General features: G+C 37.6%; 1 protein-coding gene across 3 annotated transcripts in view; it reads left to right on the top strand.

The window, feature by feature from the left end:
* ZMYM2 (zinc finger MYM-type containing 2) overlaps window positions 1-15,968 on the top strand; it is an 81,444-nt gene that overhangs the window by 17,549 nt on the left and 47,927 nt on the right. For 2 of the 3 annotated variants that reach the window (XM_026035046.1, XM_026035049.1), the window contains exons 3-6: window positions 982-1,829; window positions 7,693-7,978; window positions 10,577-10,742; window positions 11,371-11,583. In XM_026035046.1, coding sequence (XP_025890831.1) covers window positions 992-1,829; window positions 7,693-7,978; window positions 10,577-10,742; window positions 11,371-11,583 — 1,503 coding nt within the window. In that variant the 5' untranslated portion in view covers window positions 982-991. The remainder of the gene's footprint in view (window positions 1-981; window positions 1,830-7,692; window positions 7,979-10,576; window positions 10,743-11,370; window positions 11,584-15,968) is intronic. The other variant, XM_026035047.1, reaches the window with a different exon arrangement.

The raw sequence follows: 15,968 nt of genomic DNA, 5'->3' as shown, positions 1-15,968 counted from the left end.
TTTCCTTTTTAAAAATTCATACTAGAGTTAACGGTTGTAAATAACAGACTCCTAAAACTGTGAAATTACTAGCAACAATCAGAAAGCCATGAAGAGTAACCACTGGGAGGGAGGTTAAAGAAGCATCTTATGCAAGAGTGAGAAAGCAGGTTAAGTTGTTGAAGGCTGCAGTGGAAGAGGAGGTAGTAAATCAGAGCCTTGGATGAGCAGTCTCTTGGAGTGACGTAGAAACAAGAGACTGATCTTAACCCTCCATTACTCAGTAATGACCTCCAGACTGCACTAGCTCTGCTTCCTACTTCTCTGTCTCAGTTATACTGTGGCTGTGTAAGGAGTTTAACTTCTAACATTATGTGGAACTGTGGAAAAATTGGTTGAATTTTGAGATGACTAATATACAAACTGATTTTGATGTTCTTTTTGTTAGACACTTTGCTAGACACTGAGATCTGGTTTCAATCTTATATAAATCAATTAAAGTTGTGATTTTGTAGCACTGCTAATAGGAATAAAATTTAATAAGACTTCACATTTTTTCAGACTGCTTGTCTAACCCTTGATCTTGATTTGGAATTGAACAAAGGCACTGCTACAGGACCACTTTATATTCAAGGGTGGGAGAGGGAGTGAGAGGTCAAGCTGACGGAATAAATACCAACAAATTCCGTTTCCACTGTGTGTGTGTGTGTATATATATTGCTAAATAACAATGCATAGCTGTTAAGTGGGAGTGTTAGTAATGGCAGGGTGTCTTGCTAGTGCAGTGTTAGTGTAGTGTTACTAGTACACATAAATGTAGAGACAATCAAAGAACAKAGAGAAATTTTCTCCAGATGATCTTGATTCGAAAAAGCAAAAGCCGAAACTATTTTAAATCTGCAGTTATTTTAAAACCAGTTATTGGGAAGTTAAGTCTCTCTCTGAAGCTGGACTTCTTCTCTTCCTTCCCCCCACCCCTCTTGTGTGTTTTTCTTTAAGCAGCAGATCTCGAATGGACACAAGTTCTCTGGGAGGATTAGAGCTGTCTGAACATACTCCTAGTCTGCTAGGGAAAACCACCATGGCAGCAGGCCTTGCAAATGTAGGAAATACGTTTGGAGGTCCACCCAGTTCTTTAGTTTCTAGATCTAATAAATTCCAAAACTCTCCTATAGAAGATGATGATGATGTAGTCTTTATTGAACCTATACAACCTCCGCAAACCTCTACATCACTAATACCAGATCAAAGGAACGCTGCTTTTGCATCATCAAAAAATGAAGAGCTTCAGGGGAATGATTCCAAAATGCATCCTCCTCCAAAAGACTTAAATGCTCAAAAGGGGAGTATAAGTGAAACTATTATTATTGATGATGAAGAAGATGTTGAAACAAATCAAGGACAAGAGAAGAATGCTTCCAGTTTTAATGAACGAAGGCATCCAGAGTGTAAAAATAGAACCAACGATATGGAATTCTCATCTTCCAGTTTTTCAAGAAGTAAGGTAAATTCAGGAATTGGTAGTAGTGGTATAACCACAGAACCAGACTCTGAAATTCAGATTGCTAATGTTACAGGTGCTATGAGCTCTGTGAGTGATGGTCATGTAGAAAATGCTGAAGGGCGTGACATGAACTTAATGATTACGCATGTAACATCACTGCAGAATTCCAACTTGGGAGATGTATCTAACGGACTGCAGTCAAGTAATTTTGGTGTTAATATGCAAACATACACCCCATCTTTAACTTCACAGACCAAGACTGGTGTAGGACCTTTCAATCCTGGTAGGATGAGTGTGGCTGGAGATGTGTTTCAAAATGGAGAATCTGTGACTCATCATAACCCTGGTAAGCTCTAATATCGAATGCTTCCTTAAAAGCTGAAAAGAAGTCATAAGATGTTTAAGATGATCTTGAAAGTTACACTATATAGTATTTTTAGCTTACCTTTTAGAAAAGAGCTTGGTTTCCTTCATCCCCATCACAACCATATGTGACTCTCTAATAAAATAGGATAGTGTGTTGGTAGCTAAACTGTTCCAGGTTAGCAGTTGGTAATATTTTCAGGTGTTTTGAGACATACATACATAAATATATATTAAAAATATGCGAGACATGAAATGTCATGTATGTATTTATATATGATATATATGTAATATATATTTGTATATATATTTTATATTATATATAAAAAAAAAACAGGCAATACTTTCTTTGCCTTTGTGTCCCTCCAATGCACAAAAAGTTTAGGGCATTTATAAAACCTTTGTACCTTTTTGTATACTTCTCTGTTGGTAAACTTCTATTACGCAGTTCTGTGACTACTGTAAGGTATTAGTATTATTTAAGTATTACTCCTTTGATTTTTATTGTCATCAATTGACTGTTCTTTGACATGCAAAAAAAAAGAATTTGAAAATCTGGTCTGTGTCATGTGCTCAATTAGCTAACATGACGTTGTGTAGTAATAGCAACGTGCAGAATTTACAGCACCTCACAGAACAGGGACTGAATTATCTGCATGCTCAAATATTCCTGCAGCAGATTATTTAACACTTTGGTATTTAGAGTCACCTATAATAATGCATATTATATTATACAATATGAGTTGTTTTTAGAGACCAGCTGTTTTATTTCTGTATCTATGTGAAAATAGCAGTAAAATGTTTCCTGTGTAGCCATTAAGCAGGTCTTGCTCATGAGGAAATGGGGGCAGCTGTGAATGGTCATCTTGGAGATGCATTCTTCAGAGTTTGAGCTTTCACATAATGTAGCTTAAAATTTTCAGTGTAAAGATGAAATTCTAGTACATACTGATATTCTGCTACTCCGTTAGGCTAGAACTGAGGAAAACTAATTAGACCTTTGGCTACAGGTTAACTTCAGATTGAGTAGGTTCATCTTAAAAAGAGAATCTAGAACAGCTAAAATCCAAGGGCAGGAGACCCTTGCTGTTAATCAGTTTCTTAATGTGATAACATGGTGCTTAAAATGAATGGTTTTTATACTTGTTTTTCAACAAATATTTAAATAAGAATTCTTTAATTTGATCATATACTACCAAAAGGACTTTTACAATTCTATTTTATTTTGTTGATTCCTTTAACATTGCACTATAAACATGGCAGTATAAAGCTAAGCATTTTTTAAAAAGTCAGTTGCTAATATTGCTTTTAAAAATTATGCTAATCTTAAACTAATTTCAAAACTTGACTTGCAGATTTGAAGCATATAAAATTTGTTGTCTGGTTRTTTTCATTATTTAATTTACAAATTCCTGTTTTTTTTTTTTTTGAAAATAACATTCCTACTGTTAATAGCTATTCCCTCGGATGTTTTTTTTTTTTTTGAAAATAACATTCCTACTGTTAATAGCTATTCCCTCGGATGTGTGGTCTAATTCTTGTGTCATCACAGTCCCAAATAGTAATAGATGTGTGTGAAATCGTGATATTTGTTACCTTAAAATATTGCCTCTGTCTTAAGAAAACCAGCATGAGTTTTCCCTCAATATACTTTTATTTTTGGTGTAACTAACGGGGACAGTTGCATGTGGGAAGTCTGATATGAAGGGTTAGAGCAGTGTTGAAATAGATAAGAGTTCAGGGCTCCTGTAGTAGTCAGTGGTTGGGAGTAGGTTTAAGAACTGAATGAAAGGGTCTCACTCAAAGAAGGGAGGAGGAAAGAAGTTTACAAGTGAAGTGTATATGGGATCATTTTGTGTACCTGTGGTCTTTGGGTGTGAAAAAGGAGTAAGTAAGCTCAAAAGGAAACGGGAAGGGCTACAGGTAAAGGGAAGGAGAAGGAACTAAAAAAGGAAGAACAAGGAAAATGACCGAGAGCGTGAAAAGAAGAAACATGAAGAGGAAAAAAGGAGAAGAAAGCTATAGGAAGAAAAATACTTTTGCACAAGAAAAAAAAAACAAAACAAAAAGAAACACGGTAGGTGTGGATCTTTTATAGGTTTTTGTACTTGCRAAGGGTTCTTCAAGACACACATTTCGTGGTTTGCTATTTTTCTTCCCCAGAAGCTTCCCTCTTATCCTAGAGACAGAGAGAACTCAGTGTGAATTCCTTAGTAGAAGTTAGCACTGCCTCTTAGAAACTTCTCTAATATCATCAGGAAGAATTTGATCTTAAATATGTTTAAAATTATGAGAGTTATGCGGGGTGCTTAGATCCACATTTTCTGCAGCAGTAGAGATCCATCTGCTGCAATTTCCATGGTTTTAAGTTATTCCCAGTAGAGGTCAAGAAYGATACCTGGTTAATTTAAATCTACTGATGATAAATGTGTTTGGCTTTTGTCATGTAAAGACCATGGACTGAAAACCATGGCCTGCAGTTCAGAATGGGTCACAAGAAGTCAATAGCAAATTTTAAATGTACTCAGATATTAGAATTTTCTTTAGGAATTCTTGCATTGCTAGCATTTTTTGTCTATGAAAATCTTTGGTAAGATTTTGGTAGGAGCTTAAATGATTTTGGCAAAGAGCTTAAATGTTTTGGTAAGAGCTTAAATATAATCATTATTATTGGTTTTAAAAAAGGTAGTTTTACAGATTTTTGGTACCAGCACATTACCTAAAGATGCATCTGGCTTGCATCATGGAGAAGTATGTGTTTGCTTCCCAATGGAAGTAGAAAAGACTTGAAGCCTTGAAGATACAAACCTAGGGTGTAGTTTTGTGATATGTATTTATATGTGTGTGTGTGTATTATTTTTTTTTCCTAGTGGAGACTACATCTACACATTCTGAGGAAAATAGATGTAARTGGTTGATAGTGAGGTTTGAATTCCATTTGGATGGTCAGAAATCCCTTGTATGTGGTCACAAAGCCAGWACAGGTGCTTGGGAAGCACCTTGGCAAGTTTCTCTGGACTAAATGCATCCACAGTATTGGAAGTGTTCGATACCTACTTCTAGAGAACCCTAATTCGGAACTTCATGTCTATGGACATTGGGAGCTTTGGAGCACTTTGGAAGTGCTTTGTAGTTGGAACTTCACTTTCTCTGAAAGGAGTCTAGTTTTTGTGTATGAAAACTGCCCAAGAACAGAAGCAACATATAGTAAATAATTATGGCAGCTCGAAACTGGACTGCTCTGAACCTGGTAACTCGTGTTGGTAGAGCTGAGTGGCCAGAGCTCAGTACTTCCATAGTGCTCCATAAAGCATCCTGCGTGTCCCAGGCTGTGCTGAAGCCATTTCTTGGGCTTTAAGCTTTTAAAATACCCCGATTACTTTGTGCTGTTTTGCAAGATGCCTCCACAAAAGAATGTGTTGGTGCTGTTGGAGGAATCATTTTACAGCAGTTAAGAGAAGGAACAAGGGACAAAGGATGGCAATGTTGTAAAATGCCATTAGAGCAGGAAGAGAGCAGGAAGAGATCAAACCTATAACTATATTACGAGCTTGGCCACTGAAGGAGAGAATTGCCTGATAGGATTCCTAAGGATGAAGACGTTGTAACAGTTGAGGATGCAAACTCCGTTATGACTCACCCAAGAAAGTGTAGTRTGTTTTCTCAGTTCAAGGACATGAAAAACATTTTATAGGTTCTTCATAGAAAATATTAAGTGGAAGAGGTAACATTGTTAAAGTGAAATGGCACAAAAAATTATGGTATAAAGATGAAGTCTGAAAGTGAAAGATAGAAACAGTGAAAGGAAAAATTGGRAAAGGAAGATAACGCATCTTCAGATGTTCTTGTGGTCTGCTTGTGGAAGGAAAAAGTGAAATAAAATGTCAGCTTGGGGAGGAAGGAAAGGGCCCTCTAGAGCTTTAATATTTTAAGCAAAGAGAGGTCACCTCAGTGAGATGCAAGGAAGTTGTGCGAGAAGTTTCACACCCAAACAGCCCCAGCAAGTTGACGTTTTGGTGAGTGGCAGTTGAGTGCAACTGGAACTACAGGCATATGTTGTGTAATCCTGCAGGGCTTGCCCTGGCCTCCGGGTAGAGGAGAAATACAAGGCATTCCCACTTCAAACCTGCCATGTAAAAAAAGCATCTCATTAAGTACTTTGACATATTGAAGTGCTGCCAGGAGATCTATTTGTCTGTCCAAGGGAGCTGACACAATAATATATAAAAGTTTGAAGAGGGCTCTCAAGTCCAATGGAACTTCAAGCCCTCTGGCAACATGCCCTAGTCTGTCTGAATGGATACTTGCCTGTTACAAGTAAACTTACCTAAAGGCTTAGAGAAGAATGTGTTTGGTTCTGCTGTTTTTCAGTTGTCTTCATGTCTTTGTCCCAACTCTTCTCCTCACGTATGTGCTSTCTAATGGGGCAGTTTCCAGCTTGTCCTGTGCTCCTGAGAAAAAGGACATCCTTGATGCAGGAAATCATCTTCTGCCTATACAGGAGTGTTTGGTGTATGAAGGCTTCTTGGGGCACCGTGTTCCTAAACTGCATTTTAAAACTGTGCAAGAGAATATACTTCATAAAAGCCTTTAGGGGAAAGAGAAGGTTTGAGAAAATAGAAGGGCTTTTGCTCATAGGCTATAATRAATGTTTATGGACCAGACAGCATCCATCAGGAACAGATTATGGCTAGCTGCTGAAATCTGTAGGTAGTCTCCTGATTTATATATCTTAAAACTCTTTCATGTGGTTGTTAATACCCCATGTAATAACACTTCAAGAACATCCTGAGACATTCAAGGCTCTGATATTTTATTTAGTTGTTTTAAATTCTGTGTTCACTCTAAACTTAAAAGTGGTAGCAGAAGTGCTTGAGTAATGTTTATGTAGATGAGGATGTAGTGAAATGCTAAACAACTTGTGAATACTGTTTTACAGGCTTGGAACGATGGTCTGAAAAGATAGGTCTGTGTCCTGTGATGGTATTTGAGATAGCTGAGACACTGAAAATAAACTGAAGTGGTTTCTTGTAGTGTAAGAAAGTTCCTCTTTGTGTTTTGGAAGGGGTTGGCTGGGCTTGTGTCCTGCTCCTTAGTGGAACATAATTTTTTAGGCTTGCCCATTTCTGCTGAGGAATATTAAAGTCTTGGAAACTCTCATGAATTTGTGAATTTGCTGATGAAGTGACAGCCATTGCACTGAAAGGGTTTTTGAGTAAAACAGGAGCCTCTTACAGGAGCCATGGACATGGTCATGGCTTTGACCCACTGTACTTGCCTCCAGCTGCAGTACGGTTCTCTGGCTGGAAGCCAAGCTAAAAAATGTTGTGAACTTTGGACCCTAGGATTTGTCACACTTCTGTAGTTGGTTATTAAAGCTTGCTTTAGAACCAGATAACTAATGAAAACCTGAGTTTTCATGTTTTCAGACATAAATATGCAAACCTTCTATCTCTGACAGCTCAATTTTAGAAATTCCATGTTTTCTGCTGGTCTCTTTTTAATCGGAGTTGGCAATTGCAGTTTTGTTTGTCTGGAGGTATCTCTGCAAGCCAACTAAGGTCTGTAAAATCGGCTTCCAGAAGTAGAATGGGACCCTCTTGAGACTTGGTTGTGCTCCAAAGCTTTCTGTGCCTGTGGAGAGTGATACCATCAAACTGAATTTTATTGGAAACCTKAACTTCTGAAGTAGTGTTTTCCTCCATTAATGGTCACTTTCAGCAAGTCATTGTTTTCTGATAATGTACCAGAAATGTATAACTGTTTCATATATCCATAAATGTCTGTTCAGTTTATGGACTTTGTTGGGGTTTTTTTCTCTGTTCATTTTTCTTTTTGTCTTAAAGATTCCTGGATATCTCAGTCGGCTTCATTTCCTAGGAATCAGAAGCAACCAGGGGTGGATTCTCTGTCACCAGTAGCATCGCTTCCTAAACAAATTTTCCAGCCTTCTGCCCAGCARCAGCCTTCTAAGCAGGTTAAAGTGACCTGTGCCAACTGCAAGAAGCCTTTGCAGAAGGGCCAGACCGCCTACCAGCGCAAAGGATCCGCTCACCTTTTCTGCTCTACTACCTGCCTGTCGTCGTTCTCACACAAACCTGCTCCAAAGAAACTCTGTGTTATGTGCAAAAAGTAAGGGCTTTGGTACATCTTGTTTCATACTAACAACTAAATCCAAAAGGGCTTGAAAAACTTACGCAGTTGTAAGCAGTGCTCTATAAATGATAACTATAAAACCTGGCTATAGAAATGCAGCTTTACTGTTGTTTGGAAATACTGAACATGCTCTGTTGACCTTGCTTGAGCAGGAGAGTTGGACTAGATGATCTCCAGAGGTTCCTTTCAACCTCAGCCATTCATTATTCTCTATAATGCACTGTGTGTGCTACAACAAAGTAAAACTTTAGCAGCTTTGGAGCTCAGAGAATGAGAGATAGAAACTATGAAAGACAAAGCACTAAAACCTGCTGTATGGGTTTTGTTTGTCTGTTTTGACAAGGTCTTCGTTTCATGTGCCAAGCTGACATTCTCTCAGCACTTACCTCTATTAAAGCTAGCTAAAATCACTCTCTGATCTTTTTCTAAGTTGGTGTATGTGTGTACAGCTTGGGCTTTTTTAAGAAGTAATTTGGTGACCAACCATATTTAGCTAGTTKTATGGTGTACAAAGGTGTCTTCTTGTTTCCATCTTACGGAAAACTCATGGCTAATTATGTTAAGTGGCTAGTTCTCACAACTGATTCTTTGGTTGGAGGTGATGGTTTCTTCAGAGGTAATGCTCAGTTTTATCTTAAAATGTAGGTTTGGGTTTTTTTTTTTTTTTTTTTTTTTTACATGCAAAAAGTAAGGCCTAAGATAATTGTGTTTTGGCTGTAAACTTAAAATTTCTACACAAATCTAATCATTTTCAAACTAGTATTTCTTCTCAAATAAAACGTTTATTCCTCAATAATAGTATAGGGGGGTGTGAGGGATGTCTGACATTCTTCTTASTGTTTATAAAACTCAATTTTTACTGACACTGTTACTTTTTGACTTTGTTCTGTAACTACTCATGTGCTTTCCTAAAAGTTAGTTGTGTTTGTAAGGCTTTGTAGGATTCAGCTGGAAGCTCCTCAAGGCTGGAGCTGCAACTTGGCTTTGCAGAACAGAAACAATGAGACTCCCCACACCACCCCAGATTCCTTCTGTTGCCAGAATGTGCCCACTTTCCTTTGGAAATCAGGCTTCTAAGTGTTAATATTCTGTACAGTGCAAGTCATTTTCAAGCAAGGTGTCCATGGAAGGACACAACACTTTTCCAGTCACTATGTGTTGCCAAGATTTGCCACTCATCCTAGTTTTAGACCTACGTCTGAGTGTTTGTGGCAGGACTTTTCCTACATGATGATCCACTACTATGTGAATAGAGATTTGGATCTACCTGATCGTTTTTTTTTCTTTATTCTGCCTAATGGCAGAATTTCTAGTATGTCAGTAATAAAGAGTTTTCTTACTCAGAAGGCAAAGAATCTTATTCTCATTACTGCCTATATTTTATGGTATGTGTATCAGTAGTCCAGTGCACTGTACATTTTGTAGCCTCTGTACTTTGTCTTAAGAAAATACAGGTCTGTGACGCTAGCGGGCATGAATTCTTGTTGGTAGTTACTGCTGTGTGATATTAGTAGGACTTGAAACATTCCACATGTTTAAACTGAACATATTTAATGAATCCAGCCATCTCGGTTCAAACTAATACTTAGTGATGTTGTTTTTAATAATGGCACTTGACTACAGCTGAAAACGAGTTGGAAACAGTAGCTTGGCATTAAGGAGGTGGCTGCCCTTGGGACGGCCCAGCAAGTTTGGAAGAGCCAGTTGAATAGCAAAGGCAGAGTGAGAAGACTTAAGTTGCAGAGGTGCTTGCAAGCAGTGCAGCACAGCCAAAGAGCAAAGAAGTCTGGAATCAGCTTCAGTAGGAAACAGTTTGATTCAGAATAGTTAGGAGATGGTTTGTTCCATCTTAGATTAGTTTTGTTGCAAGTTACTGGTCTGGTTTAACAGATGAAGTTTTTACAGTTTCATGGAAAGCTACCAGAACTGTTCAAGTGTTTTGGAACTTGAAACTATTCATTATGTGATGTGGTTAGAACACTATTATTATTACTATTACTACTACTACTATTATTATTATTAGGCAAGTTTGTGGTAGAGTTTTAATCCTGGTTATATTTCTGAGAGTGTGTTACCTTCTCCCTCCTCTTTGTTCTATCCCGAAATGACTGCTGCAGTGGTAGAGTGCTCATAAGCAAGAAATGACCTTTATTTGTGTTTTATTATAGTTCTGTGKTTTTTTTCTGTTTTGTTTTGTTTTATGTGAAACTTGGTTAAGTTTGTTTTATGTGAAGCTACAAAAAAGACTCATTTTTTTCCTTGAGTTTGCTATAGTTGATGCCAAATGATATATCAAGAGAAATTTAGTTCTGAAATGTAATATAAGAAAAAATTATAAAAGAATAGTTCTTTTACACTGAAAATACACTATTCTTATATTTGTTGTAACAATGTTGTTAGCCCTATGCCAAATAGTAGGTTTAACAATAGTACAGATCCCAAGCTGGTTTGAAATTGCAACAAAAAGGAAGTCTTTATAAATATAAAATATTCCATCCATATAAAATATTCCATCCATATCTGTTACATGCATGCACACGCTGTAGAGTTTTATTCATCTTTTTTGTCTTTCAGAGATATAACGACAATGAAAGGTACCATCGTTGCTCAAGTGGATTCAAGTGAGTCTTTCCAGGAGTTCTGCAGTACCTCATGCTTATCCTTCTATGAAGACAAGCAGAATCCCTCAAAAGGAGCTGTGAATAAATCCAGATGCACTATCTGTGGTAAACTAACTGAGGTCTGGTTGTGTTTTGGTTTTTCTGCCTCCCTCTCCCCAATGACAATAATCGTAATGATATCAACATAAATCTAATGTAAGAGATTTAAAAATAGGGTTGCATATTTTCTTACACAGTGAGATAGAGTTAATATTTATTAAGAGTGACTGAAGGAGGGAAGAATTCAAAAGAAGTTAAAATCATTTCGCTGTTTTAACTTTGTTTAAGAACTAGAGTGCCTCATGTTAATATTTTGTGCCTACTGTTGAATGAAAGTTGTGTTAAATGAAGTCAGTAAAAGTTCTAATTATGATACAGTTTGAYCATAATTAGATCATTTTGCTGTGTACAAGAATTGTTGTTAAATTTGATTTACTGTATTCAGTATTCTGAAATTACTCAAATGGTTTTAGAGATATAATGAACAATATATTTAAATTTAAACTCCCTGGGCAGCCTATTCAAGGGCTCTGTCACTGATCATATTTCTTTAAGAATAATTTCTAGTATGACTTCTAACTGAATTATGCAGTGGGCTAATTGAAATCTCTGTTTTTTCATTACACTAAAGGGTAAAACTTTGAGAGTTTTGAGTAACAACTTTGTGCTTGTGTGTTGCTGAAATATATATATTTTTTTATTTTTTAGATTCGTCATGAAGTTAGCTTTAAAAATATGACTCATAAGCTGTGCAGTGACCACTGCTTCAATAGATACAGGATGGCAAATGGTTTAATAATGAATTGCTGTGAGCAGTGTGGGGAGTATTTGCCCAGTAAAGGAGCTGGAAACAATATTCTTACTATTGATGGTCAGCAGAAAAGATTCTGCTGTCAGAACTGCGTTGGTGAATACAAACAGGTAATTATTTCTTAGCCTGTAATTTAACATGAAATATTCTCACTGTTTAAATTTGTCTTTGTGTTCTTTATAATATGGTTTTAATCTTTAGTAATAYAGACTTCTAAAAATGAAATTAATAGAAGTCAGTGCAAACTCGCTGGAATGAGCCTTTTACTGTAACAACAAAGAAGCCAGTAGTAACAGTAATACCTAGGTATTAAGGAAAAAATTACTGAAATTAAACCTTGTSTTGACTTACACTTCTTTCTAATGCGAGCATCATTTAGTAGTACGTTACCACTGCCAAATGTGGCATGTAAACTTTACTAGTGCACAAGTGATGTTATTACAGATACAGAAGCTTGTATGCAGTTGAAACATTAAAACGTATGCAGTGTACACAGGTGGGAGCTGTGGGAATACTCTCTACCTGCTGTGTACCAGCCTGTGTACCTGGGCTGTGTCTAATCTCTTTCACGTGCAGCATAGGATTCCAGAATTGCTTTTCAGCCTCCTCCCTCTGTGTGTTTTCATCTCTCTTCACTTGATTTGGTCTTTATTTGCTCTTAGGACTATTACGCTAGTAATGTTTGTGACTAAGAATATTTCCAAATCAAGAAGTCTTATACTGAGTGATAATGTCTTATCCTAYATACTATAGGGCCAGATTAGCCCGAAGCATCTGTAAAACAGTTTGGAAGATGTTAATCACAGTATTAATGGTGTAATAGGATGGCTCCAGAACATTCAATATTGGGTGGGAGGGTGTGGAATTTGAGGGCTCTGTGTTTCCTTTATTCTTTTGCATATTTTATCTTTTTCTTATGGTGGCCGGGTACATACAGCACTGAATTTCTAGGGATAGTGTTGCAAAATGATTGTTTTATTTGGAAGGAGTTTCCTTGCTTGCTTTTATGTGAGTGGTGCTAGTTCTGTGCGCTGCTCTGGGATCCTACATATCTCTACATTTTTAAGAACTTACTGACCCAAAAGCAAGGGAGCAGACTGAATGGCCCGAGTTTCTTAATGTTGCCTCATCCGTGGGTTTTCTCTTTGGCTGTTCAGTTCTGCTCCATTTGGGGATGGCTGTTCTTGGGTGTAGGCAGTGTGCAAAGAGCAAATCTGGAAACATAACGCGTGTGTCACTAGCGTAACCGAGAGCGTAACATAAGCATTGTTCTTTTGTCACAGCTAAACCAAAAGGGACAGGATAGGTTTCCGAGATACTAAAAACATAGGCATGCCCAGAAGCCATGGAAAGCCTTGAAGAAACGGTGAATACTGTCTCTCGAAGAACCCAAAAGACATGAGATTAACTTTGAACTTGAGACATGCCCACCCAACCAGTCTAACATGCACTGCATATGGAGTTGTGAAATGAACGTGGAATTGTGAGAGGTGGAATGATAAAATCTGTACTCGCACATTCACTGCAGACTGTATTTTTTTTTTTTTTTTGTTTGGATATTTCTGTATGTTGTTGAGATGTGTTTTTGAGAGGGGAGGGAAGAAGCGGAGCTGCTCGCAGTCCCCGAAACCGCCCGAGCAGCCGCGGGTGTCGCGAGGAGGAGATGGTGCCTTGCACAGGTTGCCTGCATCTGCCCCTCAGGGGGCTTTATTCAAGCAAGTTCTTAAGTTCTGGGTGAAAATATTTGGTACTGGGGAACTAACAGGCTGCAAGAAACTTAACTTGAGTGCTCACGTGCTTTTAGCTTGGTTTGGTGACTAAATGTAATTCTTAGCTGATAGTTTTCAAATATTCCTGGTGTGGGGTTTGGTTTTTTGGTTGTTTTTTTCTTACTATTAGGAGAAACTCAAAATATTAAAAGCAGGAAGTTCTTTTTATATATATAGAGAGAGTATACGTTGTAGGTATCAAGGGCACAATTATTTCAGAATGACTGGTTGTCTAGCAGGTTTTATTTAGGTTTAAACTGCATTTGCTTTAATGTTGAATAGATCTTGGAAAATGCTTTCATTATGTTTTTTTTCCTTACCTTATTGTAAAACAAGTAAGTATAGACATAGAACCTTGGTTAGAAAGGTTTTTAACTAATGGATTCAAGGAAATCAGTTACAAACAGGAATTTTGATTTGGAAACACCACTGATGACTCTTTGGACCACAGCTGGTAAATTGTAGGATGCTTCATTCAATAGTAACAATTTTTCCTTGGATTTTTTTTTTTAATCTGACTTTTTAAGGGAAAAACAGTGAAGGAGAGAGGGTACGGGAGAGATTTTTTTTGCATACTGAAATAAGTTCATTAGAGTTAATACTATAGGGAAAAACGATGTGTCATTTGAATACAACATTGTGTTGTACAGCCAAAAATGTCATATAACAGTTTTAGCAAATGTTTTATCACAAGCAATTGTACAATAAATAGGTCTTATTCTGAGCTTTGTATTAAGTAGTTTATAATAAATTGTAAATGTTATACACATATACATATGCTATACGTTTGTAGTAGTAATAAATGAAGATTGATTTTTGCTACTTGTACCTATCTATATACTTCATCCCTATTTTTGAATAAATACTACACTGATTTGAACTACTAGTTTTCATATCTTATCATGGACATTTTTTTTTTCCTCGAATGAAAAATTGAAATTGTGCGTAATAAAAAATACTGCAGGTCTTGAAATGGCCACCAGGGCAAAATCTCCATCCTGAGTCGGGGGCTTCTTCCTTGTGCTTTAGGCAGTTGGTGGGAGGCAGGGACATCAGAAGGTGCCTGGTTTCTGGGAGGAGGAGCAGATTTCTTGTTTTTCTCTTTTATTCCAGAAGTGCCTAAGTCGTCCTTCATGATGGATGTGCTTAGGTTTTCAAAGGCAATTTTCAAACCATGCTTGGAAGGGACACTGAAATGGTCTTAAATTCTCTCCTGTTTTGCCTTCCTGGGAGGAGAGGGCTGCGCTTTGTTACCTACAGCTGATAAAGCTGCAGAACGCAGGTTTCCGTAACATGAAAAAGCTCTCAATTAAAAGACAGAGGAAAAAACTTTTAAATTGGTAAAAATTAAAGAGAAATCAAACAGATAKAGCTTAACTAATGATCTCTGACACTCTGCAAGAGCCTGTTAGCTTCTTGATGACACAATCACTGTTCACGAAGACAGAAAAGTGTCTTCTGTCACAAAGMCAGAAAAGTGCAAGCTAAACAAAATCCTTTGGGAACAAAACCCCCAAGACAATTCAGATAAAATCAAAACAATATAAAAAAAAGTCTTACTGAAAGCATTATAAAAGCACCTCTTCTAGATCCTTTATTAGGTAGATCCTTAACTTACTGCACTGAGGTTCCTACTCTTCACACCTAGAAGGGCCAAGAAGGATATAAAGAATGATGTTAAAGAAATAAGTAACRAGGAAAAACGACTAGAGGAGAATGCAGTAGCATCTAACAAAGAGCCTGTTAAATTGTCCTTGCATCATTTTGTAAATGTTAAAATATTACTCACTGAGTTCATATAATTGAGAACTTCACTTGCTTTAAAAGTTGTAATTTACTTAAAAGTCAGTATCTCTGCAAGAGGTTGAATTGGACCCCGTGARTGCCTGCCATTAAAGACCTTTAACCAAAAGACCTGCCATTAAAGACCTTAAGCAAGGCATATATGTTTATGGGGCCAGTGTATCTGCTTCTGGTACTCCTGTATGTTCTGTGTGACCAGAAGACTCGCCAGCTTCCCTGCAGAGGAAGTCAGGGTTCCCTGTGGCCACCTTTGCTGGATTTGACTACTGGTGCCTGACGACTTGTAAGGACAACAAATACTGTGATTTGCCTGGTGCTACCAGCCATACCTGTTAATTTTCAGCCGTTTAAGCCAAGTCTGAGTTTTGCTTGTCTTTGGTTTCATAGATACCTTCTTTAACTGCTTTGCTTACTAGCCTGATCCAAAGCATGCTCAGCCCTGGTATGAGTTAGATATTTAATACTTCATACTTCTGAAATATTCTTCTCTTCCCTCCCTGTCTTTCCCTCTGCTCTCTTCTTTTCCTGCACTAATCTCTTCTCGTTAGACAATATGCTTGGATGTGGTTACTTTGGCTGCTGTTTAAAAGGGTGCTCTTCATGTCATCTAGGAGGGGAATAACCCTTACTGTGTCTCCTGGCTTCTTGCTGGGTTTGGCATGAGCTACCTGGTGGTTTCCTCATTGGAGGGGGTACTTAGAGGGTGTCTTTTCATTTGGTAAAATCTTCCCTTCTGCACCGACTAGAAGTGGTTTTGGTTGACTTCTTGCTTGGGCAGAGACTTACTGAGGGGGAGTGTTTGCTTTAGAGCTAACAAGGCTGCAGCCACCCTCTAAGCTCTTCACTTGCAGGCAAGCAATAGAAAAACCAACCTAGCTTTGATTTAAAATCTGCTCCTCCCTAAGCTATTTCTCATACAAAAT

The sequence above is a fragment of the Nothoprocta perdicaria genome, unplaced genomic scaffold, assembly GCF_003342845.1.
Source record: "Nothoprocta perdicaria isolate Ctin4 unplaced genomic scaffold, notPer1 scaffold_155, whole genome shotgun sequence".
Classification (NCBI taxonomy): domain Eukaryota; kingdom Metazoa; phylum Chordata; class Aves; order Tinamiformes; family Tinamidae; genus Nothoprocta; species Nothoprocta perdicaria.
This window is presented reverse-complemented; position numbering and strand designations above follow the sequence as displayed.